Here is a 26480-nt window from a genome sequence, read left to right as displayed (position 1 = left end):
GTTTGGAACAAACAGTACTTCAGAACTACCCACAAAAATAAATAAAAAAGAGATCAAATTATGTCACTGGGTCCAGACAGGATGATGAAATAGCTATGATCATGTATAAGCTTTATCTACCTTTCCAGAGAACAGTTTCAAGGACGTATGGGTCACTTTCCAAATTTTGTTTAAAAAATATGAAAAACATCTGTGAAATTCTGGTAAGATCACAAGAGTTTCTAATTCTTTGGATCTCAAAATGATTCTTCAGTTCTAATTAGCTATGATAAATTATGTTAATTCTAAATTATTATCGTTCATGTGGGTATTTAATTTAAAAAGTGGCATTATTTGGAAAACAGTCTCTGCAATTTATTCCAATGTAGTTTAACACAAAGCAGCTACATTGCCTTTTTGGATATTTTTAGAAGTGTGAAAACTGTGAATAGAACTTCAGGCTTTGTAGAATGGTACTCTACAATGAATCTGTGTCTGGCATCTGATTTGGGGATAAACAATTATTGGGAATAGATTAGTTATTCTGAGACAGAATTTTGAGAAATTTGTTGAAAGAGTCTTGTTTGAAGAGTCCATAAGGAACCTCCTCCTTCATACCTATACTCTGGCTAAGAATGTTGACTCTTTTTCCCCTTTATTAAAGGCGGAATAACTGATAATATTGTTGATATTAAGTGCCTACTAACCAGAAGCATGAGCTTTTAACACTTTTAATGCCACCCAAAAGCCTACCCAAAGCGCCCAGGAAAATAACCAGTTTTCTAAGATTCAGTATAATTTTATTTTGTTTTGTAGCTCAAATGAGCCAGAGCTGAATTCATGTCATCACAGTGGAAAGAAGGCAAACATCTGAGAAATTAATAAATCCCACAGCCACTAAAAGCATATTGTATTTTGGGCACAACTCTGGCCATAGAGGCAAGCACCTGAAATAACACAGATGCCTTCTCGCTGGCAGTGCGGTGGCAACTGCACTGAAAACACAGAGACAAGGACTGTTTCACTCTATCTCCCTTAAGAACTTGGAAGACAATTTTATGTCTTTGGAGAATGAGCACCGATTTAGTTTGCATCATGGATCATATAGAACAGGGTATGTTTTAATGTGCCAAAACCTAAGCAATGTATTTAACAGAGCAATCTATTTCCATGAGGGCCCTGAGAAAATAATTCGGAGCCTCTAAGAGAAGTTGGAAGGAGAAAAGAGAGCCCATACAAGTGCCCTGGAATGGCCAGAAAGAGCAGAGATGCTGACTGCTCCAAGCAGTAGTCTGAGGCTTATTCTATGCATTTCCTTAGAATAATTTCCAGTATTTGTTCAGGCATTACAGAATTAGGGGGCTTGAGATAGGGAGTATGTCTTATCCATGCTTGGAAATATAACAGCTTTGGAAGTTTTGTAATGTTTCTTTTTAAAGCAGGCATCTTTCTAGTTCCATTCTCTCTGTAGAGTCGAGGACAAAAAGTAATTCATAGACACAGGGCAGCACGTTGACCTTTCTTCAGTGAACATCAAGGTCCTGGGCTCATAAGGGAATTAGGAAGAGGAACCTCAGTATATGAATCCATGGGCTCCAGCCACGTGGCAGCTACATATTTGCAATCACTTTGCTTACTTCAAACTTTTCTTGGTGCGCCATGTACATTAAGAACAGATAACCAAGAAGCAACCCTTCTCGGTGTTTTTGGCATCTACTGATTAGCACCTGACGTTCCGAGTTATTTCCTCCTCTACTCAGCAAGCCGATTTCTGTACTGTTGAACAGCAGGAAGTGGTTTCAAAGGTCTAATAAATTAGCCTTTCACTGTTTCAACTTCCAAGTGAAGTTAACAATAAAAGAAGCTTAGTATGAAAAAGATCCAGGGTTTCTTAACCTACCTCTTGTTTCTTATTTTCTTTCAGTATTGGCCTTTTTTTTTTTTTTTTTTTTGAAGATGTTTGGGTGTTTGAGGAGGGAAAACACCATAAATTTAGATCTTAAGCTGTGCTGGGACAACTTTTGCATGTTTTTATTGAATACTTGGGATATTCCAGTGCCCAGAGAATTAAAAAAAAAAGACAAAAGGATGAGCAGCTAGTTAACAGTCTTCATAGCCACCAGTTATCCTTCAATCTCGTATTTTCTAGAGTGCTGTGATTTTGCAGAATTAACCCACAAAACAGTATCCTATGGGCCAGCCGGTGATCAGATTGAGTTTGCCTTTGAGAACTCTGTTGGGTGTTTTAACCTAACTTTCCTACCTTTCTTCACTGTCATTTACATTGTTGCCTGAGGGTTCTTCCTAATACCTAGCCAAACTATGGGGGGGGGCTCTGCTGTCTGAGAGGTCAACTTCTAACAATTTAGTGTGACCTCAGGCCACTCCATGACCTGACTCCATTCTCCTTTTTCACTCCTGTCTTTGGCCACATCTCTCAATTTGCCAGCCTATCTGCTCTCCCTGGAATCCACCGTGGATGCTCATGCTGTTTCCCGAATCTGAATGTAGAATTTCCCTGTCCTATTTATTTACAAAATTCTACCCTCTTTCAAGATTTTCCTTTTCCTGAGTTAATTACTCTTTATTTCTGTGTTCTCAAAACACTTTCCTTGAGCAATGCTAAATACTTGTTTCCTTCACGTCTTTCTGTTTCTCTCACCACAGCATCTGTGAGATTAAGGATAGTATCTTTTCCACCATTTATCTCTCACAGCTCCTAGTTCAGCATCTTGCATATCTTGCATGCTCAGTGTACTTAAAAACAAAAGAATCATACATAAGACCGTGTTGCCAGTTGATAATTTAATGAAGAGCCCTTTTTCTTTTATCAATTATGGTAAATCTTTGACTAGTTCCAAAAATGATTTAGGCAGATCCGTTTTTGAGCACTTCTCCTGTTAATATTTACATTGAACTTCAGCCTTTTTGGGTCAACAGCTAGAAACCATCACAACCTGCTATAATCCGTTAGTTACAAAAGGATGGAAATTATCCTGCAAAAAGTGCCAGGCTGCAGAGGTTCTTGTTTGGAATTATTACACTACTGCTGGATATTCTAACTACCCATTTGTGTTCAAAGGGGAAGCGGCATTTGAGAAAGCTTCTAAATGTGGGTTCTGCCACCTACCATGTAGAACTCTATGCCACAGGGTCAAACATACTTGCCATCTAATTTAGCATCCTAATATAGATTCTAACACAGCTTCGTTGACAGAGCTAATTTCTCTGAGTTTCAATTTCCTCACCTATAAACTTGGGAGTAACAACTTTGTGTGGCAAGAACCCCAAGTAATTAATCAAAATTCTAACTTTGTGCTTGGACATAGGGATTGATCATAAATGTGGGCTATTATTGTCTTGATCTTTGTTTTTGTGTTGTCCATATAGTACTTATTAATATTGCTACTAATTTCAGGTTCGTCATTTCTGTCATTTTAATTTTATTTTGTCAAATAAATTATCATAAATAATCTTTTAATTGGCTCTCCTGTCCCTAGTTCTCCCCCTAATCTTGATCTCTTTCCTTTTTTTAATTCCAAGCTGCAATTGCAAGGCTAATATTTTGAAAGGAACACTGACTTCACATTATCTATTAATACATTGTAAACTAAGCCCAACACAACATGATCCTAACTTAATTTTCAAGAATTTATAGTCTATTTTCCTTCCCAGTTTTTGTTTTTTAGTCAAACTGAACGTTTTGCTGCTCCTTTTTATGTACATTTCATGTTTTAGCCTTCATCTGAGTTTAATCAGCACATTTTAACCAGGTGCCTAGATTGTGTCAGATATTTTCTGCGTCGTAGGAGTGTCAGGATCATCCAGACAAATCCCTGCCTTCCAGGAGACCATGACTAGTGTGGCGAGGCAGGTGTGATTTTGATTCAACTTTTGCGAGATGTTTTATTCGTTGAGATTACTTCTAATTACTCTTAAAATTACACACATTTTTAGAGGTCCATCTCAAAGTAGTCCCCTATGAAAACTATATAAATCCCTCTCACTCATTTAAACTAATATAGTTCCTTTTCTGTGCTACTTCATCTTGTCTTACTTTATGTTATTTATATTGGTGTTTTCTTGAGGGCAGGGGTCATGCTTTATTCACGTTTGTGTTTTTTCATCGCACCTTATGTATAACAGGCTTGCAATAAATATGTGTTAAATATCAAAGGAATGTAACAGTACAATCTGACTTTAAATAGAACAATACCCAAAGTTTTCACGGACCATTTTTCAAAAGACCCATTCCCCCAAGATACTTAGCCTACAATGCTTACTTTATATAAGCTCTGTTACTTAAGCTAACAAACGATAGTTCTGGAAACCTCATATATAGAAACATAAGGATATTTAGATGAATAATATATTATATATATAAAATATAGTTTGTGACATCACTAGACTTGGCTTGAATGGACAAGAATATTGCTTGCTTATTTTCTTGATGTTCTTTCCTTACACGGTTTGTTCCACAAATGTATAAATATTAATATATTAGAAAGTTACAGAAACGGATGCAGGAAAAATAGACAGACACAAATAAAGTATGGAAGCCCGGACATAAACCAGGGATTTCAGAAATAGAAGCCGTGGAGATGCGTCTGGGAGGAGGGTCTGTTTTAGCACCGTTGGGCGTGCGTCTTTAAATAGGAGTCACATTTCTGGAAGGAACATAGGGTCCTGTGGGTAAAGTATTGGGTTGCCTTGTTTTATATTTACTTGAGGCTATTACAGAGAATCAACTACAGTGTAAAGGGAGAGCAAAACCAAGCGAGTTTAGGTTGAGGGACATTAAGTATGCTTTGAACAGATCAGAAGCCCTGGACAGACGCCACCACAAAAGCAGCAGCATCTGGAAATACACGTGCTCGTCTCTTTGTATGGCTTGGTGTTATTTCCATGGTGACTAAAGGAGTCATTCACTTCAGCCTGCATTGATGTGACCAAAATAGCTTCATCAGAGCAAATTCTCATCCCGTCTGAAGAGTGGACAGATTCTTACGGTTGTCCACGTTTGCATTAACGACCCTACTGCTTATGCAGTCACAATTACAGCTAACCAAATAGGTGTAGTCAATGGATTTTGTTAATGATTTACGTTCAAAGTAACAATACTGACATATAAGTAGAAGTTAAAAGGATTTCAACAAATTAGGTAATTGGCTTTTTAGCTATATGTTTGTGTCGGGCATTTATAATGAGCAAATCTTATTTATTTCAATGTGTTTGATTGTTTTGAAATTAGGACAGGTTAATAACTTTGTTATCAGATTAACAAATTAAGCTTTTATCAGTTCATCTTTACATTAAAAGAGAAAAGCCTGAAGACATTATTAACTTCATTTCAACAAGCTTCTGTAAATAAATAGGTTTTCATTAGGAAACCAGCTTTATTTATCAAGGTTATTAAACCATTATGTAACAAAAAGCATGATTTCCAAAAATGTCCTATGATTAGACTTATTTTGATATAACCAGGTTTGCTACACATTTTAACATGAATCAAGACAAATAGCTTGTTCAGAAAAAATAAAACCTCAGAAAAATGCACCTCAATCACTGTTTTGAGTTACTGATTAATGTTTGTCCCTGAATCTGCTCCAGACAGATTGTATGTTTTCTTTGATGACTTTCACTGGAATATGGTTGGCTTTTATGATTAAACCCATCCTTATGGTATAATCCTTGACTAGGAGTTAGATATTGAAAAACACTTAAAATATACATGGTCAATTTCTTATGATTAACTTTTTCCAGTAAACTTATGGAGAATAACTTTTGTGGTGATTATCAGAATGTTCAAAAACATATTTCTATTGTGAAAACCAGGTGCTTGCTTTCTGAGTCTGCAGGTCTATTCAGCCTGCCCAAGTACTGGATCCAGCTAAGGTTCTCCCTTCCATTATGGAGCCTGGAAGATTCTATGCAAAACCAGTGACTGTGCTCCCCAAAGAAGTCTACTGAGTGGTGTGCTGGAGAGAACCTGACCAGGAATCCACGCGTTCAAGCTCTGGTTCTACCATCTGTTACTTAGGCAAATGTTTTCACCCAACTGTAGGGTTGATTAAGGCTTTGGGCTTGCCCCCAAAAACCCCGTATTTGTGGATGGGAATCACTTGAAAGTATTTTCCTAGGGTCCTGTCATAGCCATTCCGTCTAACTCTAGTAATCTTGATGGCTGTTATGCTCTAGATGAATACTGATGATACCTCTTTCACCATCTGTTTTATGTAAGCATGGTGGTCGGTAAGATTATTTTAGGTGAAGCAGCAGAACCACAGGGCCTTGTTTCTAAATCTGGTTAACTGAATGCCTTCTGTATTCACCTGTCATCACAAAATGATGCACGGGAGCGCTAATTATTTTAATCAGAGTCATTCCTAATTCTAAAGTTAATCATGGCGATTCTCAGATCAGGAAGAAAATTAATTAAGATGCAATACTATTTTCTTGTCTCCCAGGGTGACATCTCCCAGGTTTCTCATTAAATCGCCCATTTAGTGTTTGGTTTCAGTGCTTTGGAGCCAGGCAGACCAGATGCAAACCTCAGCTGCATGTCCCGTCTGCTCCCTGAGCGGGCAGAGATGATGGCCTTGCTCCCAGCAGCATCTCCAGCCCTGGAACTGAGCTGGCTGCACACGAGGAGCCAAAGGCATGTTTCCTGAGGGGAGTAAGTGGAAGAATGAATGAAGTCAGCCCTTCCATCTCTTCTTCCTTAGCTGTAAAATAGGATGACAACACCTATTTGCCAGTGGTTGTTCTGAGGCTTAAATCATAGATGTAATGCATTTAGCACAGTGAATGGGCACATGATAAGAATTCTATAAATGGTAGTTGTTCATCTTCCTACAGGAAGGGCAGATCTCTGAGTCATAGAAGTTGCTTCTTATTTCCCACTTTCCTTTATTTCCTTATGTGGTAAAGTATAAGTTATACGTTCTACTGGTGTTCAACAAGGAAAACTCTTGTTCAGGGTAATGTGCGACTAACTTTTGAATCTGCCTATTTTAAAATGACAGAAAATCTAGTTTTTTCATTAACTTTCTACTCATCTGTTTCCGGGCCCGCTCAGCAAATCCCCACTTTCAGAGGACTGCCCTCTAAGGAACTACAGACAGGGTTTCCATCTGTATTTCCATTTTCTGAATAAGTAGCGAGGGGAACTAGACTCTCAGGGCCTCCTCTGCCTGCTTCATCCTTGTGGAGCTGATGTGGGGAGAACACTCCTCACTGTCCGGTCTAGTGATGACCACACTTCTGTAGCCACGTGGACCTGTGTACTCCAGGTCAGTTAATTCCAGAAAATCATCCAGTCTCATGTTTGCTCAGATTCCCTCATTTCTACTCTGTGAAATACAAGGAATAGTACAGATCTTCAGTTTCCCGGGGGAGTGCTTCATTACTTTTCCTCTTTTTCTTTTTACTTAGTCTAATGACTCAGATTCCAGATGGGTCTGTCTAAGTTTAGGATTACCATGATCTACTTTGTAGAGAGAAAAGAAAACATTCCTTGTACAGTACAACTTATGTAATTTTTTTTTCAGGGAAGTGAGAAAAATATAACAGTGTAGAAGAATTTTTGGCTCTAACATTAGATGTCAATGTTTTGTATTCTGTCATTGAGGTGTGTTGTAATTTACTTATTTACTGTCTCGTTCCCTCTGTAGCTAGTGAAGTTTACATTTTCAAAGAATGTTTTAATGATACGGAAAAATATTCTCAAAATAGTGACATGCAAGTACAAGGTACAAAACAGTACAGTGTAATTCTAATTTTGTTTTTTTTAAAGGTCAATATACTTTCTTTTCTTTTTTTTTTTTCTTGGAAAAGAAATATTCCTAAGAGTTCATTTTATCATCTGGAGAGTGGGCTGAAGTTTTGTAAAATTTAATTTCTTCATTATAGACTGTATTATTTTAATAAAAGCTTTTCTTTGGTGTCACCCATTGTGTGCAGCACTGAGCTGGGGCCCTGGAGCCCTCATTATTGTCCATCTGGCCGCACCACGGTCAGCACTGCATTCAATTACTTGTAACAGAATACTGATGACTCAGCATTTCTGCTGCTGACAGGAAGTCCTTGAGCGAGTCTCTTTGTAGTTCCTCCAAAAAAGGATGCTCAGGGACTCCTTGGGTGAACTGCTGCAGGCCATGGAGAGGACAACCAGGTTGCAGTAGTCAGTTTGCACTGGGCTATCCCAGAGCTAGAACAAGGGAACAGGTTAACCCCTAGAGTCCTGGAGGTCACAGACTTGGGCAGGTTCAGGTGTTAGATGCAGCTCTGCCTTTGGAGCTGGACATCCTGGCTGCCTGCTGGGAACAGGTGAGTATGTATCAGCCATTGTGAAGTCTCGAAAGGCTTTGTTCTGATGTAGCTGCATATCAGGCTCTATCCAAATTGCATTGTTACTGATGAAATAATTTTTTAAAAAACCAATGGTATCTACGTGAGCATTTTCCTCATGGAGACCATTCAACAGAATGCTGTTCTTGGAGAACAAATGACTCATGCCAACGACTAGTTTCTTTTTTTTTTTGAGATAGAGTCTTGCTCTGTCACCCAGGCTGGAGGGCAGTGGCAGGATCTCGGCTCACTGCAACCTTTGCCTCCCGGGCTCAAGCAATTCTCTTGCCTCAGCCTTCCGCGTAGCTGGGATTACAGGGGTGCACCACCACGCCCGGCTAATTTTTGTAGTTTTTTTAGTAGAGACAAGGTTTCACCATGTTGGCCAGGCTGGTCTTGAACTCCTGACCTCAAGTAATCCACCCGCCTCGGCCTCCCAAAGTGCTGGGATTACAGGCGTGAGCCACCGTGCCCGGCCAATGACTATTTTCTAGGTTTTTCTCATGGTCAAGCAGCCATGATCTTTTAATAGCTTTGTTTTATTTTAACTCAGTCCCAACGGTTAATTTAAATCCTTTCTTTCATCAGTGATACAAAGAGCGAACTTCACTATGGTCTCATCTTGACAGAGTCAAATGCAGAGGCTCTAACACTGCCCACTGGAGGAGGAGGAGCTGGGACTTAGGAAAACAGCTCAGACGCTTCATGCAAATGAGGAAGCTCAATTGGCTTCTCTTGAAAATACCTCACAAATCATTTTCTCTTGTTTCTACTTGCCAAAATATTTATAAAATATCTTTGCCCTGTCATACCTAACTAAGCCTCTTGGTATTTATTTTTTCAGTGAGATTCTCTGATGCAAGAAACTAAGCACTGGTTTTGGGAGGAGCTCTTTTTCTTTCTTTTCTTCCTTTGTTTATCTTTTCCTTCTTCCTTTAGAGTCAAAAGATCTTTTCTTTCTTCCTTCCTTTTCCTTCGACTTTTCTTCCTTTTCCTTCCTTCTTTCCTTTTCCTTTATGAAATGATTCTTCTTCCTTTCCTTCTTCCTTCCTTCGAGAGTTCTTTTCTTCCTTCCTTCTTCCTTCTTCAGAGCTTTTCATTTATTCTTTTCCTTTCTTCCTTCCTTTTCCTTCCTTCCTTCTTTTCTTTCTTTGTCGATTTTTCTTCTTCCTTTTCCGAGCGTGATCTTTTCCTTTTCCTTTCCTTTGTTTTTCTTCTTCTTCCTTCTTCCTTCTTTTCCTTGAGCCGATTCTTCTTTTCCTTCCTTCCTTTTTCTTTATTTATTTTCTCTTTTCCTTTGTTTATTCTTCCTTCTTTTCTTCTTCGAGCTTTTTCTTCTTTTTGTTTTTCTTTTTCCTTCTTGTTTTCCTTTTTCCTTTTTCCAGCGATTTTTCCTTTCTTCCTTTGTCGATTCTTTTTCGACTTTTTCGATTTTATCTTTCGAGTTCGATGATTACTCTTTAGGTGGACTGAGAGGGGATTATATTTATTGATAACGATGACATTTTAATCTGAGGCTCCGAACACAATATCTGACCTCCTTTCGAAAATATACTATGAAACTCTGATTTACAACTGAGGAAGTTAAACCTTTCCTTTTGAAAGTAATGTATCAGTAGAAAATGGAAAGTTCCATGGAGATCGGTGATCTTCTAAATTATTTGCATAAGAATAGGTCACTCCCAGGCATTCTGTAACTCTCCAAAGTCAGAACAATCAAGAGGACACATCAGGCTTTAGAAAAACTCATTCCCTTGGAAGATAATCTCAATAGCATATGTGAATAGGAAGAGCATCAAAGTGTGACAGAGTGTCAGAGAAGAGTCACCTACTACAAGCATGATCATATTACCTAGGAAAAAGTAAGTTCCAGGCTTATGTGGATATTCATATAGATATTTTCCAGGGTTTTAGAAGTTCACGATTTCTCAGGTAGACTAAAGTGCCTGCATGACTGTGAGGGGTTCTTAGTCCTCTGGGTTCTGGTTTCACTTAGAAATAGCCTGGACCACATGGGTCAGTCCTGCCCAACAGACATTAGGACCCCTCCCGGGGCCCTTGCAGAGTGGGTCAGTTCTGTGGATGTGGGAAGGGGTGAGTGTTGGGTTTGGGAATCAAAGGCTGTGTGTTGAGCTTACAGTAGATAATTTGGAGCTGCTTCTTGCTTAGAGATGACCCAATATCCAGAAGTAGCTATTGTGGGCAAATGGTGTTTCCCAAAAAAGGTATATTGAAGTCCTTCCTAACCCCTAGTACCTGTGAGAGTGATCTTATTTGGAAACAGGATCTTTACAGATGTAATCAAGTTAACTGAGGTCATACTGGAGTAAAGCAAGCCCTAAATCCAATGACTGGTATTCTTATATGGAGAGAAAGATTTGGAGACAGATCCATAGAAAGAACATTGTGAGACAATGCAGGCAGAGATGGGTGATGCTGCCATAAGCCAAGGACTGCTGGCAACCACCAGAAGTGGGAAGAAGTGAGGAAGGATTCGCTGCTGGAGCCTTCACAGGCAATCCGGCCCTGCTGACACCTTGATCTCAGACTTCTACACCCTCACACAGTGTGAGATGATAGATTTCTGTTGTTTTAAGCCACCCAGTTGGTTGCACTTTGTTGCAGCAGCTCTGGAAACTGATACAGTGGCTCAAACGGAGCCTCTAGGTATCTCTTCTATTGCAACCCAAAGACTGCACCAATGTGACCTGAAGGGGTAAGAGAACTAAAAAAATTTGCTTTTGGGGAGATAGATTTGGGTAAATTTCTCTATGCTGAGTTAGAGGAGTGACATATGGTGGTAGTAAAATCCAGATAACCCTTGACTGTGGTGATTTCAGAAAGAGAGAGCCAGGAGGCCTGGGAGCCAGCAGGCCAGCAGGGGTCCGCCCACTGGCCCCGAAACAGTGCACAGCGACATTAGAGCAAGGGCCCATCCTGTGCTTCTCTGGAGCCCCACGAAGCAGAGCCAGGTGGAGGGGCAGGAAACTGCACATTGGTGGGGTGGAGGGGCTTGGAAGGGCTGAGACAAGGTGTGTGCATGGGGATAAGGGCGTTCCTGGTCCCCTGTGAAGCGTCAGTGACCAAGAGGCATCCTCTAGAAGAGGCAGACACTATATGGGAAGGGAGAAGCAGCATGAAGGAATGTGCTTTAGCACAAGGGGATCAGTTACAGATTCCTTGCCATGTTCCTGAGACCCACGGCCTGATACTCCACTCTGAAATAAGGCAGAACGAAGAATTCGAAAACAATCACTCTGGGAGAAAAAAGTGAATTCTCTTGATATCCTTGCTTTCTCCTGGCCTCGCTTCCTCTCATGTTCCCCTGGCCTCTTACAAATCAATCAGCCTACATCAAGGGTATCTATGACATGCTGCTGCGGGCGGCACAGAAGTGAACGTCACGGAGACGTCAGGGCATGCGCATATTCTTTGGCGCCCACTGTCTTATTTTCTTAACTTACTGGGAAATCTTTTTGTTAAAGTGCACGCATTAAATTTCTTCCTGGTCTCATCAGCCCCAGCCCAGGCAGTGGTGGTTCCCCATGAGGACAGCGTACCTTCTGAAGAAATGCACCCAGATCAGAATGGTATACGAGTCTGTCCTATTCTGGCTCTAGAAAAGAAATGTCACAATAAATAGGTGGGTGGGATGCGGCCCCACACTCCCCCAAACAAGCGAAACAGCGGCGAGATCGAACTGAGGACAAGGTTATCATCATACACTCTTTTCTTTACACCGTTTGATGCCTACCTGCTTCTCAGGACAAACACCGTGGAAAGGAAACTGGCTGGACACTTACAGTTTTCAGTTTGTCACATATTACGATTAGTCACCATCAGCTAATTATATGGAAAAGGGGAAATCTGGCTGTTTTACCCAGAGTTGGTTTCAGGTAGGGGTGAAGCAGGCAGTGTGATACTGGCAGCCCCCTGGTTGGTTTTGCTGATTTGGTTCCTCTTTCCTTGCCCCCTATTTAATACAAAATTCCTCTAACGAACTTCCTGTGTGACCACTTCCATTTCAATAGAATGGAAGCACGCAGCACGGCAAAGACCATAGTGTTAATATCCTTCGCATCTGCCATTCCCACCTCCTCCTTGCTTTTCCAGTCCTTTCCAACTCTGCATAGGATGAGGGGGAGAGGAGGGAGAGAGGAAGGATGAGAGGGAAGCAAAGTCATTTCCAGCATTTTAAAGTCAGCTCTCCCAAAATGCTCTCTCTCTCCATACCCTTCTCCCTATTGGGGCTCCAGAGCCTTCCCTCTATCTGAAACCACTCAGGCTGCAAGGAAGCCTCTTCAGGTCCCCCTCGTCCTTGATCATTACACCGGCTCTTGAGGATCCTTTCTTTCTCTAAATTTGGCAACAAACTTCTGTTGCAGCCTCTTCTCACTATTGGAATTCCCTTTCAGGGACTGGTCTCTGCAACTTATAGAGCTGCAGCAGCTTATCTGACCATTTAAGGCTCTACACTGTGCAAACAGAAAAGGAGCACACTCCTCTCTCAGACACATTATAAGAAACTCTATGCAAGCCCTGTGCATTTTCAGAACACAGGATTGACCCTCATGGACAGGAATTTGAGACTAGGTAGGAAAAGAGGGTCATGGGATGTGGGGGAGCTGCCTGAGGGCTGGTAGGAACTTGCCAGGGGTCCTCATATCCCCTCATGAGACAGTTGCCTCATCAACCTCTTTCAAGGGATGGCCCTGATTTCACGGTGAAAAGCAATGCATGCTTCTGCAGATACATCAATGCTCTAACACTAATGTTCTCTGCTTTGACATCCTAGGAGATTTGCTTCCATTGAATCATAGTAAACTTTTTTTTTTTTTTTTTTGCTTCTTGGCAGAATATTATTTGCAGATATCTGCAAATTTGGGAGGAAAGCTTTTTTTTCTAAATGGAACTATCCTGAAAACAAAGGGAAAAAAGGGCAAACACACACACACACATGCTCACACACACAAACACACACACACAAACACACACACACACATGCTCACACACACAAACACACACACAAACACACATGCTCACACACACAAACACACACACACACTCACATACAAGCCTTCCCCCAAATCCTTCCAAGTCTTCATTCTATTTAAGCTGTTTATAAATAATATCAGATGATAATCTCATTGAAAATGCATCTGTTTTCATGTTAATTTTTGTTAATTTGACATCCCTAGATGATATCACAAAAATACTTACTGTGTGTACGTTTGTGTGTGTGTGTGGGTGTAACGTATGTTTATGTGTGTGTGTATGTGTATGTGTGGGTGTAATGTACGTTTGTGTGTGTGTGTATGTGTCTGTGTGTGTGTAATGTACATTTGTGTGTAATGTACGTTTGTGTGTGTGTGTGTGTGGGTGTGTAATGTATGTTTGTGTGTGTATGTGTATGTGTGGATGTAATGTACGTTTGTGTGTATGTGTCTGTGTGTGTCTAATGTACATTTGTGTGTGTGTGTGTGTAGTGTACGTTTGTGTGTATGTGTGTGTGGGGGGGTGTAATGTATGTTTGTGTGTGTGTGTATGTGTAATTTTGTCCCCTTAGTCCGTGATGAATTAAAATAAGTAGTTACCTATAGATAACTAAAATTCTATACATGTCTTCGTGAAGTTTACCTTAGTTAACAGTTGCAATTAAGACATATCCCAGAAAAATGTTTACATTTTATTTTTAGTATGATCCTAATGTTGCTGAGTTCCCAGCAACACAATTACTTATTGCAGCCAACATCTACTGTGCTTACTATGACAGCAAGCTCTTTCCTACGTTCTTATATCAACACCACACAAAGTAGGGCCCGCGATATTTCTGATTTGTGGATGGGGAAGCAGAGCCATAGACAGGTGCCAAGTCACCCAGGTCTCAGGGGTGGGGTGGGGCCTCCCCACAGACAGCCTGGCTCAGACACACTCTCCACTGCCACGGCACAAGGGACCCTTGTCATCATCCCACGGAGTTTGCCTTGGCATTGCTTCTTCGGTGCTTAGAGACTGTCAGTGAAGAAGCAATCTCAACAAACTTTGTGGTTTTGTCATCCTCAGAAATGACCAATCTTCATGAAGTTGTTGTCGTGCAAGCCTGGGCTTCTATTAAAATAAAAAAGCGTCCTTTGCACCTAAGGCAGTCGCGGAATAAAAGCAAGCAGCAAATTGATGTTCTCATTTAAAAGTCTTTCCTGGCCTGTGAGTGCCCTGGGCCTACAAAGGTAAAAGAAGCCTGATGTCAAAGGAACTGGGCATTCTGGAGGTTCCTGGGCAGACCTGAGACTCCAGAGAAAGTAGGAAGAGAAGGCAGATTTTCAGGAAAGGTTGAAGCCAGTGTCAGTTAATGATGGCAGTGTTCGTTTCTGTTTGTATACCTTTAACAGCCTAAAAATGGGGCTTCGGACACAATACCTTTCCTAAATGAAACCAAGGCCTGCTTCGTTACAGGCACATGGTACGTACTGTGGGTGACATCCAGCCCCCTTCAGTTTTCCAGAGTCTTTCCTGGGGTCTTGCTTGGCTCAGGGCCACTGGGACACAACCCACCTGATGACACCAGGGTGTGTCAAGCCTGTGGTCAAGGTTCACACGTCTGTGTGTGCCACAACCACTGCAGAGGGGAAAGATTTCATCCGCACAACATCCCGCCCTCGGCAGGGACTTGGAAAACCAGGAACCCGATAGTCCTTAGTCAGGAAGACTGAAAGGCTCCCCAACAGGCAAGGCCACTCCATGTTACTACACAATACCATACCTACTGGCATGGTTTCTCCCTGTGCCCCATTGCTAACATTTCTCCTTCAAGTTGGCATGCCAAGTAAAGCACAGTGAAAAATGTCCGAGTTCCGCATTGCTCTTAGCAACATCTATGAGTCTGAGCTTCTAACCTCCTTGCCTATAGAACAGTGCCTGAAGGAAGAACTGGCAGTGTTCATTGGCATCGGAATTGCCCGCGATTTTTCCCTTTTCAGCAATTATTTAAGTGCTCCAAAAGCATTGTTTCTTTACTGTTTTCAAGGCAAGATAGAAGGAGAGGTTAATCTTGTGTAGAATTTCCTCTGCTTTCAAGTTCCAGGTTGGGGGTGTAAAGAGGCTTGATAGGGAAGAACCGCAGCTGCCCAGGCCTGACTGCAGGAGAAAGCAAAGTGGCTGGGGACAGGGGGTGTGGAGAGCAGGTGGTCTCCCCTCTCCTCCATCAGGGTCAGGAATGGGTCTCTCCTTTACTGGACCCATTGCCCTCCCTGGATGGCTGTACCGTTTAGGGAGGCCTGTGCTGACAATACAGGTGCAGTTCAAAAGAAATGCCATTAAAATAAAGTGGCAGTGGGGAGAAAAGGGGAATTCTGTCATGAAACATAAAACCTAAAATACCGTCTGGTCAAAACCTAGACAGCCTATATAAGGCCCATGAGAGCTCGGGGACCCTGCTTCTGACGCCTGGGTGGGGAGCTGAGGGGTGGGGCGGTGAGCAGGGTCTCAGCCCAGCCAGGAAGAAGGTGGCTGCCTCTGCGGGGACGGGCACTGCAGCGTGGGGGGCAGACGTGATGAAGGCAAGGACTTTCCCACTGACCGTGCAAAATCTTCACGAAGTCAGGGTCTGTCCACGGTCTAAGGATCGAGACCTCATGTTGAGTTCTGAGGTAAAATGCGAAAACAATTTTAACAGTACAGTGAAGTTTCCTGCCAATAAGCAAACGCTTCCGCTCTCCGCTCAGCTACAGAAGCATCTGGGAGCTCCAGGGAGGAGGCAGAGGAGCACAGGCGCTCCCAGTGTGGGCCGCGCTCCGGAGTCCCTGCGCAATGGCAGCGACACTGCTTCGTGAAACGGACACCCTACGGGATGGAAAACAGGGAGGGGGAAGCCACGGCATTCAGAAGCAATAATCACAGGACGTTTCTGTGCTTTCCACGGCTCCCTCAACATCTGCCTCCACTTCCAAGTCAATCGAGGCAGCCTGTTTATGTGGAGCTTTGAGACGACACATATACTTTGCTGACCCTAGAACGACACCCTTTCCACATTTAAAGCAATTTTCGTGTCAATGATCGTGCCGTTAACCTTCCAGGGTCATTCCAATATTTTCTGAGAAACTGGTTGCTTTTGGGATTTTCTTAGAATGCCATGTGTGTCATTTTTGTGCAGAGCAGACGACAGGCGAGGCATTCCGACACGGCCTCAGTCGAGTTCACTGATTCCTGTCAGGGGAAGTGAGGGGCTGGGGTTCAGAGAGCCCGTAAAGCCCGGAGATCTTCCTTTTCCAAAACAGAAAAAACAAAACATGCTGTGTGGTTTTGCAACCGGGCAAGTTTCGAAATATTTTGAAGCTTTCTGCTTTGCCAAGTATTTCATAAAAAAACTATTTTCTTTTTGTTTCATGCCAAAAAATGTCACCCTCAAATATTTTTTCCCATATCTGGTCACATGTCCAGGATTTTTTCTTTCCTAAGAATAAATAATTTTTCTGGGTTATAAAAATGCCACTTGCTCTATCAGATTAAACATATCTTTATATAGAAAAAGCATCTGAAACATTCTCCAAGTGGGTCTAAGGGAGGAGTCTTAGTACAATTTTGTTAAATTAATTTTGATTAAATATTAGGCCTTGAATTCTTTCTGTGACTCTCGCAAAGTTCAGGCTTATTTTGTTACACTTTCAATTTTCCCTTTTTTCACTGTCCACATACTGTTTCCTTTTATTAGAAAGCATTCAAGAAGAACTGATTTCTGTGTTTGACCAAAATAATATGTTGGAAATAACACCAGGGCAAGGGAGCCCTCTGGGTGCCACTCTCTATTTGCATAGTTAGCTGGCGTCAGAAGGTTCGGCTGTCAGGGACTCAAGAACTCTAGCATCAAAAAAGTGTGAACTTGCAAATGAGCTGTCAAGGTTCCTAGCAGGTGACTAACAGCTGAGAGCTGACTTGTCTCCATCCTGGTGCTCTGTTGATCTTGCTGCTGGGTAAAGCAGAGGCACACAGGAACACTGAAAACTGGCAATTTGTATGGGTTGGACTGGCATTTTCTTTTTTACCGGTTAAAATGGTAATTACACTCACAAAGTCAAAAGGCTGAATACATGGTCTTAGAATTGGAAATATGGGGCAAAACAAAACACAGGTTTGAAAAAGCAATAATAGCTATACACTTAAAATGTGGAAAATGTTCATAAAGAAATGAATTGTAGGGTGTTAGCTCTGGCAAAACCACCAAAGGCCTGGAGGGATTAATACGCAATAGATTTGAAAGTTAACACTGGGCAACTTGAAATGCATGTATGTGTTATTGATGTTTAGCTAATCATTGTAAGTAAATCTACTGAAAGCAAAAAGCATTCGAAGTTGATGTTATTGCTAGTTTGCAGGGTAATTCTGAAAGTCTGTGTGTTTGTCGGTGCGTGAGGGGATGTGTGTACTGAGGTATGTGTTCAGTCTGGGGGCTTCTGGTCCTTTAGAAACGGTTCCCTCGACACTTCCTGGTTTCCAAATCTTCATCACTCTTTTTAAAATCTAAACATGCAGGTTTATTTTATATAGAGAACACACTGCTATGAGGAGATGTGACATTTCAGAAACCGCACATGGCACTGATTCTGAAATGCCACCAAATTCTTCAGAATATACCCAAAGTCTCTCAAAGATTAATGATACACTAAGAAACTGCAGGACGCGGCAAATTTTGTTGCTTGTCTTCAACTCACTGTCACGCTGCCACAAATCGAACCTAATAACATTTCCATCCCTCTCCCGTCTTATGATTGCATGACCCTTCTCCCTCATGCACAGGGAAACTGTTATTTACGTTGTGAAAATATCAAGTATCTCCAAACACTTACGTTTTGTGGAGCCGGGTCTCCCATGGTAAAATGAGAGAGGCCAACACGGTGAGTTTGCTTCCTAGGAACGGTAAATCAGCATCGCGATGCCCTCAAACCAGAAATAATACCCTTCGTTTGCTGCAACTGGTTTAGTATCAGTGCTATAAAAAATAGATGATGGAAAACCGGAGCCCTTGACAGAAATGCAAGTCTGCTGTGTGTGGCTTGTGCAGGAATGGAGCAGAGAGAAGCGGTGGTCTTGTCTACACATCATACTTGGGCTTCTCCCATGCTGACAAGCGGAAGCACGTGCACAGTGGACACACGCTGTCAGGACATTCATCCCTGCTGGCATGTAAATGGCAGGGAGCTCAACAGCTAGAATTCAAGCGGCACAGAAACTGGAGCCTGTGGAATATCACTGTGGAGTGGGCAGGTCAAGTTCTTTACAGTGCTCTTTGCTTTTGCAAAGAGGTAATTTCCAACTCAAGAATGCTCTGTGGCTTTGGCATCAAGAAAGCTGAAAGTCGGTGAAACAGAGCCTTGAAGGTCATCCAGTCTGCGCTGCAGCAGGAAGTGAATGTTGGGAGTCCCAGATGCAAAACAGGCAGCTCAGCCCAACATTAACTCAGCCCAGCACTAACTCGGCCCGGCACCAACTCAGACCAGCACTAACTCAGACCAGCACCAACTCAGATCAGCACCAACTCAGCCCAGCACCAACTCAGCCCAGCACCAACTCAGACCAGCACCAACTCAGATGAGCACCAACTCAGATCAGCACCAACTCAGCCCAGCACTAACTCAGTCCAGCACTAACTCAGCCCAGCACCAACTCAGATCAGCACCAACTCAGCTGGCACTGGCTTCAGCACTAACTCAGATCAGCACTAACTCAGATCCAGCACCAACTCAGACCAGCACCAACTCAGCCCAGCACCAACTCAGCCCAGCACTAACTCAGACCAGCACCAACTCAGACCAAACTCAGATCAGCGCCAACTCAGACCAGCGCCAACTCAGACCAGCGCCAACTCAGATCAGCGCCAACTCAGACCAGCACCAACTCAGCCCAGCACCAACTCAGCCTAGCACTAACTCAGATCAGCACCAACTCAGCCCAGCACCAACTCGGCCCAGCACCAACTCAGCCCAGCACCAACTCAGCCCAGCACAACTCAGATCAGCACCAACTCAGCCCAGTACCAACTCAGCCCAGCACAACTCACCCCAGCACTAACTCAGCCCAGCACTAAGTCAGATCAGCACCAATTTAGACCAGCACTCAGACCAGCACCAACTCAGACCAGCACCAACTCAAACCAGCACCATCAGCCCAGCACTAACTCAGATCAGCACCAACTCAGACCAGCACCAACTCAGCCCAGGACTAACTCAGCCCAGCACCAACTCAGCCCAGCACCAGCTCGGGCCCAGCACTGGCTCAGATCAGCACCAGGCCCAGACCAGCGCTAACTCCAGACCAGCACCAGCTCAGACCAAGCTCCCAGCTCCGACCAGCACCAACCTAGCCCAGCAACCAACTCAGCCCAGCACTAACTCAGCCCAGTACCAACTCAGCCCAGCACCAACTCAGCCCAGCACCAACTCAGATCAGCACTAACTCAGATCAGCACCAATTTGAACCAGCACTAACTCAGACCAGCACCAACTCAGACCAGCACCAACTCAAACCAGTACCAACTCAGCCCAGCACCAACTCAGCCCAGCACCAATTCAGCCCTGCACTGATCCTCTGGCATAAACTCAGACTCCAAAAATGTGTAGAGAAAGTGTAACCAAAATTTGCAAAATTAGGACCTGTGGTCAGTACCTTGACTAAATATGACTCTGTCTATGAACACAAGTTGGCATAATGTAACGTAAGACAGTAAAGACAGGCATCATTAGAAACCTTTAGCATTATGTCAGAAAGGGCAAGAGGACTCAAGTAGAAGAAAAGCAGAGAGAGTAACAGAGGGACATGTATGAAAAGTACTTTTTGCTTCTTCAGTCCTGCGATTGCATTAGGAGCAGAGGTCAGGCCAGAGAGCTGCCCTCTCCTCACTTTCCTTCTTTCTCTCTGTTTTTTTTTTTTTTTTTTTTTTTTTTTTGAAGGGGAGTCTTGCTCTGTTGCCTAGGCTGGAGTGCAGTGGTACGATCTCGGCTCACTACAACCTCCACCTGCCAGGTTCAAGAGATTCTCCTGCCTCAGCCTCCCAAGCTAATTTTTATATTTTTAGTAGAGATGGGGTTTCACCGTGTTGGCCAGGCTGGTCTCAAACTCCTGACCTCAAGTGATCTGCCCGCCTCGGCCTCCCAAAGTGCTGAGATTACAGGCGTGAGCCACCGCGCCTGGCCTCTCCTCACTTTTCATCACATACTCCTGCTCTTCTGGCCCTCCTTCGACACAGCAGCAGGGGCTACATAAAATAAATTAATATACATTTTTTAAAAGTATCTGCTTTATTTCTGGTCCATTACATTGGACATACCCAGCCAGAAATCATACACTGGCTGGTTTCCAGGAGCCAACTTGAATGTTTGGCCTTTGAGGTGAATATTAAGGTGCTCGTGGCCTCCCGCCCCACGGGTCCTCCACTCACTGACCCGGCCTGTGTCTCAACGCCTACATTTCCCAACCGTTCGTGTTTGATACAGCTGCTGGTCCTGCCGAGGCTGGAGGCCCTCCCCATCTGCTGACTTGCCTTTCTCTGAAATCGGCATCTTGGCTCCCCTGCATTATTTCCGATTGGACTTGTCTCTCTGGCTTGTTTTCTCTGCTAATTCTGATGAAGACGATAATCTTTAGCTCTCAGGGGCCAGCCCTGACTCCAACAGTTCGGGGGTAGTGTTCAAACAACCCTTGAGAATCTTAGTTTTCAAGCCTGTTGGCTGGCACTTTAGGGCTAAAGCAAGCGGTGAATTAAAAAATAAAACAAAACAAAAAAGCAAAAACAACTGGCCTAAGTAAACATATGCACCCAGGAGCACGACTCTGCAGACAGACTGCCTGGCTTTGAATCTCACCGCCAGCATTGATTGGCTGCTTAACCTTGCATATCACAAGATGGGAATAATAATGGCACCTACTTCATAGATTGCTTTTTTACTCTCCCATCCATTTGTTCATTCCTTCGGTAAATATCCATCAGGCACCTACAACTTCCCAGATGTATGGATCCAGAAGCGTCCAGCGCCGATGAAGAGACCACAGCCTTGTGGATTTTCCATTCCAGGGCATTTTTCTTCAAGGATCCAATAAGATATCCCCCTAAACTGTACCTCATAGAGCCTTTGACACAGTAAACACTCACATGCCATTAGCTGTTATCACTGGAACAAACATAAACTTTTAGCAAAGGTTTTAACTAAATGAGGTGAGAATCATAAATAAAGATATATTTGCTGTGGTGAAAAGGAGAGAAAATGTAGGGAAGTCAGGGAAGAGGAATATTTGCTAAAATCGTTTATGAATCTGACACAGTAGATTCTGGGCGTGTCCTAAGCTTTGACCTGTGTTATTTGATGTGGGATTTGCACACCTGGGAGGCATGAGCTTCTGAAGTTCTGACTGTCTGCACAGTCTCTGACACACTCCACAGCTGCACAGCCTGCAGCATGAGTCAGCACCATCCTAACCTCTAAAGAGCCCGGCAGGCACAGTGACCGACCTCCCAGGCCTTTGGGCGTGGTGGGGACCAGCTGGTTTCCTGGAGAGGCATCTCCTTTACACCATCTGTGAAAGCAACCTAGATCTAAGCCTCAGATCTGAAGGTCAGAAAGCGGGTAAGGTTGAGATTCCGGAGTGCTACCTTATCAGATACATTGTGCTTTTTAAATTATATTTTTACAATAATTTCCATTTATTGTTTTTTTCATGGTATCCTAGTGAGGTAGGCTAGTTTGACAACATGCTGCTTAGGGGAAGTTTGCTGTTGATAAGTCTTTTGAGTTCACTAAATTTTGGTGCAGCATGAAAACCCAGACTGTTTTCAACTCTCTCTTTGGCACACCTGCTTGATTCCTGATAGTGCTATTAATTTTGCACAGATTTCCCAATTTGTTCCCCAGTTGCTGCCTGGGATGATGAAGAACAAATAGCCCTTCGGAAGCAAAAGCAGTCTCAAACCAGGCTGAGTTTTGTGATGGCTTCTTCCACATTGTCCTTCAGTGCCGAGGATGACAACAGAGAGCTAAAAACTGTGATACACAATCACTGGGTGTGTACACAGAAAGGAGATTTGTCACCTCCTTTCCGTGTACACACCCAGTAGCTTAGAACTCTGTTAGCTTCAAAATCTATTCGGTCACATAGTCACATTGCATTCCCCTCCCCAACTCCCACAGATTCTACATGAGAGAGGGTTCAGGTAGTAAATGAGTGGAAGGACAGGGCAAACTAAGATTCCGATGATGAGCCCCTCTTCCTCCTCCTGATCCAGATGATTTCCTCTTCCTCCTCCTCCTTCTTCTCCTCCTTTCTTCTCCTTCTTCTTATTCCTCCTCCTGCTCCTTTTTCCTCCTCTTTCTCCTTTCCTCCTCCTCCTCCTTCTATCTTCTGCCCTCCTCCTCCTCTTCCTCCTCCTCCTTCTTCTCCTCCTTCTTCTTCTTCCTCCTCCTTCTTCTCCTTCTCCTTCTTCTTTCTCCTCCTCTTCCTCCTCCTCCTTCTTCTCCTCCTTCTTCTTCCTCCTCCTCCGTCTCCTTCTCCTTCTTTCTCCTCCTTCTTCTCCTTCTCCTTCTTCTTCCTCCTCCTCCTTCTTCTCCTTCTCCTTCTTCTTCCTCCTCCTCTTCTGCTTCCCCTCACCTTTCCCCTTTCCCTCTTCTTTCATTTCTCCTTTCTTCCCCATTCTCCTCCTTCTCCCCCTTCCTTTCCTCCTCCTCTTCCACTTTCCCCTTTCTCTTCTCCCCCTCCTCATTTTCCTCTTCTTCCTCCTCCTTCCCTTCTCTCTTTTTCTGTTATTTGATCTCCAATTTTCACTTCCTAAAATTTCATATGGTTGGATGCTATTATAATTATTCAATTACACAATGATTACATGTGGGCTGGTGGTTTTGAAACAATGTACCCCATTGTATGCGTTATTGCATTCATGTGGAACTTGAAACTGTAGGAGGTCCATGCAGGCTTTTCCAGGGTCCCCAAGAGTACTTTGTGGGTTTTGGATCTAGGTTTCTGTTTCCCTAAATCAGCATGTTACTCTAGTCTATAGTGTACTGTCAGGCTAGAAATAGTCCATTGACTATTTTAGACTCTGCATCATGAAAGGAAATCTATGGTTCTGGTTGAATTTCATAGGAGAATATTGATAAATTATCATTGTTTAGATCAATAATCTTCTTCAGCTCAAATCAAACAATGAAGTGATGTTATCTTGCAAACTATGCAGATAGGTGGTGGCACTAATGATTCTGCCACATCGGATTAATCTTTGAATTTTCAGAATCTCAGAATGAGAACTTTCCACAAAGTCAAAACCGTTTGGTGGACTGACAATGTCCGAGTCCCCCAAATGGTCCAACATTCAGAGATGAAATCATATCATGACATAAGAAGCCTAATGGAATGAATGGCCACCAAGGATTAAAGACCAGGCTGCAAAAATCTGGCTCCTACCATTCAGACTTGCCTGAAATTGTGAAACATGGTTTTCCCCTTCACCCTAGGGAAAACCCTTCGGCAAAGGCCCATTCACTAAGGGCGAGCCTTCCTTTGGATCGGGGGCTCAGAAGAGAGAGTCATATTGAAGTCACCCAAACTGTTCTTTGCCCCGGCTGCCCGCTGACTTTGCTAGGCAGCTGGTGCTAAGGAGAGGGTAAAGAAAGCAGAGGACACTTGTGGGCTGGCTCAGGGACGGAGAGTACCTGGCCTCTCTCCCTGTGTGATGCAGGTGGCTTGTTCCGAAATGGGTGGGCATACGGGCAGTGAGCACATCTCCATTGCAGCTGGGGAAGGTTGATGTGGGACTAATCAGGGATGGAGAGGGAGCGGCTGCTGCAAAGATGCCCGAGCAGGTGCTGTCAGTGGGGACTAGGGAAGCAGAGTCTCTATCCAGGAGTGCATGCCGGTGGTAGGGGCAGCACCAACCCGAACGTGGCCAGTAAGAACACAGACTAGGTCTCCCAGAAGCCTCCTGCAAGTACGGAGAGATCAGGGACTGCTCCAATTTTTGGCTTTCGTATTTTTTAGACAGATGTCTTGAAAAATGACTGCTGCACTTGCATTAAGAATTAATTAATCAGTTCAGAGTTCCACAACAAGCTTCCAAGATGCCGCCCAAAGGAAAAAGTGGTTCTGGAAAAGCGGGGAAAGGGGGAGCAGCCTCTGGGAGTGACAGTGCTGACAAGAAGGCTCAAGGTCCCAAAGGTGGTGGCAATGCAGTAAAGGTCAGACACATTCTATGTGAAAAACATGGCAAAATCATGGAAGCCATGGAAAAGTTAAAGTCTGGGATGAGATTCAATGAAGTGGCCTCACAGTATAGTGAAGATAAAGCCAGGCAAGGGGGCGACTTGGGTTGGATGACCAGAGGGTCCATGGTGGGACCATTTCAAGAAGCAGCATTTGCCTTGCCTGTAAGTGGGATGGATAAGCCTGTGTTTACAGACCCACCGGTTAAGACGAAGTTTGGATATCATATTATTATGGTTGAAGGAAGAAAATAAAATCATATGAAAGACTGAAAAAAAAAAAAAAAAAAAAGAATTAATTAATCATGGTCCAGACTTATGCTCAGGTAGACAAGGAGGACTGGAGCCACGGTGGGCTCCTTCCAACCTCACATTGCATCTTCCTCATAGCACCTGTGCACCTGAGGTGCAGATCCTGATTTGATGGTGACCTATTACAAATTTCCTTAGACTGCAAGCAATCACACTATACTTAATAGCTCTATTTAGTAGAATACTTAGATTAATTCTTGGAGAGAATTTAAATTTAAATATTATTTCCATAGCTAAAAGACAAAATTAGCAATAGACAAATGCACTCTCTTTTTCGTTTTCTTTAACTGATATATTTCATTTTTAAGCCTATCTACCCGCTCCTCCGATTTGAAGACATCCCTCGGGCTGTGTGGGGATGACCGCCTGTATGACTGATCACTGCAGTGACTACCTCTTGGCCATGACCGTTACTGCCATTTTGGCCTCTCTGAAAAGTGAGGCAGCCTCAGCCCTCACAGATATGTTTTCTGGTCATATTTTGGTTCTCTCTACAAAAAGAGAAGCAAACGATGTCATCAAAGTCCTAACTATATCCTCCCACTCTGATCCCACAGAAAAGGAAGCAGAAGAAGAAATAATAGAGGGAATAACAAAATGACAGAAGCACAGAGGGAAAAGTAGCAGGTGGCTTTTCATCAGGGCGGCCTTTGGGTAAGATTTACAGGAGACAATGTTTTCTCTGCACCTCCAGGGCTCAAAAGGTTATGGAAAGAGGACTCAATAGTGACAGAATTCAAACACTCACAGTTGTGACTCAGAGTCCTCCCCGGACATCACCATAACGCATGGTCTTAGGGGTGTTTTTCAGAAGGGCGATGGATTTCTATGGATCCATGTAGTCTCTTTTATCTGGTTAGAGTTTCTTTTTTTTTCTTCTTTTTGTTCTTTTTTGAGATGGAGTCTCACTCTGTTGCCCAGGCTGGAGTGCAGTGGCATCATCTCGGCTCACTACAAGCTCCGCCTCCTGGGTTCAAGCAATTCTCCTGCCTCAGCCTCCCGAGTAGCTGGGACTAGAGGTGTGCACCACCATGCCTGGCTAATTTTTGTATTTTTAGTAGAGACGGGGTTTCACCATGTTGGCCAGGCTGGTCTCCAACTCCTGACCTCAAGTGATCCTCCCGCCTCGGCTTCCCAAAGTGCTAGGATAACAGGTGTGGGCCACCGCGCCCAGACTTATCTGGTTAGAGTTTCTTAGGTGGGAATGGAGTTAGTGGTCCCAGACCAGGCCAAGTTAGGACAAGCTGAGACACGCATCCTGCGGCTGACATATGGTGAAGAATAACCAAGCAAAATATTCTTGTGTGAGGCTTTAACTCTGTGGGAAACCACCACATTATGAAGAGACTTTCTTCTCCCATCAACCAGATTTTCCACCAAATTTGTTGCAGCCTTGTTACGGGCTGAGTTCTGCCCTCTCAAATTCATATATCGAAGGACTGGCCCCCTAGGACCTCAGAATGGGCCTGTGCTCTGTATTTGAAGACAGGGACTTTAAAGAGGGAAATAAGTTAAACTGAGGTCATTAGGGTGGACCTTAATCCAATCTAGCTGGTGTCCTTTAAAAGAAGAGTGTCGGGCACGGTGGCTCACGCCTATAATCCCAGC

At 43.4% G+C, this 26480-nt stretch overlaps 2 protein-coding genes across 47 annotated transcripts in view; one reads left to right on the top strand and one right to left on the bottom strand.

The window, feature by feature from the left end:
• SORBS2 (sorbin and SH3 domain containing 2) overlaps positions 1-26480 on the bottom strand; it is a 371761-nt gene that overhangs the window by 134098 nt on the left and 211183 nt on the right. For 2 of the 46 annotated variants that reach the window (XM_009208000.4, XM_009208003.4), the window contains exon 3: positions 11889-11944. The exons of the other annotated variants lie outside the window; for them this stretch is intronic. The gene's annotated coding sequence lies outside the window, so the exon portion shown is untranslated. The remainder of the gene's footprint in view (positions 1-11888; positions 11945-26480) is intronic. 46 annotated transcript variants of the gene reach the window in all.
• On the top strand, positions 24396-24852 carry LOC116274112 (peptidyl-prolyl cis-trans isomerase NIMA-interacting 4). Its single transcript, XM_031664123.1, has one exon. The coding sequence runs from the start codon at positions 24420-24422 to the stop codon at positions 24813-24815; it is 396 nt and encodes a 131-aa protein (XP_031519983.1). The 5' UTR covers positions 24396-24419; the 3' UTR covers positions 24816-24852.

This window comes from Papio anubis, chromosome 3 (genome assembly GCF_008728515.1).
Source record: "Papio anubis isolate 15944 chromosome 3, Panubis1.0, whole genome shotgun sequence".
In the NCBI taxonomy this organism is placed as follows: domain Eukaryota; kingdom Metazoa; phylum Chordata; class Mammalia; order Primates; family Cercopithecidae; genus Papio; species Papio anubis.
The sequence above is the reverse complement of the archived record's forward strand: the minus strand, read 5'-3'. Positions and strand labels throughout refer to the sequence as shown.

Coding starts and splice junctions, on each gene's coding strand:
- LOC116274112 (XM_031664123.1), top strand. CDS start 24,420: ATGCCGCCCAAAGGAAAAAGTGGTTCTGGAAAAGCGGGGAAAGGGGGA.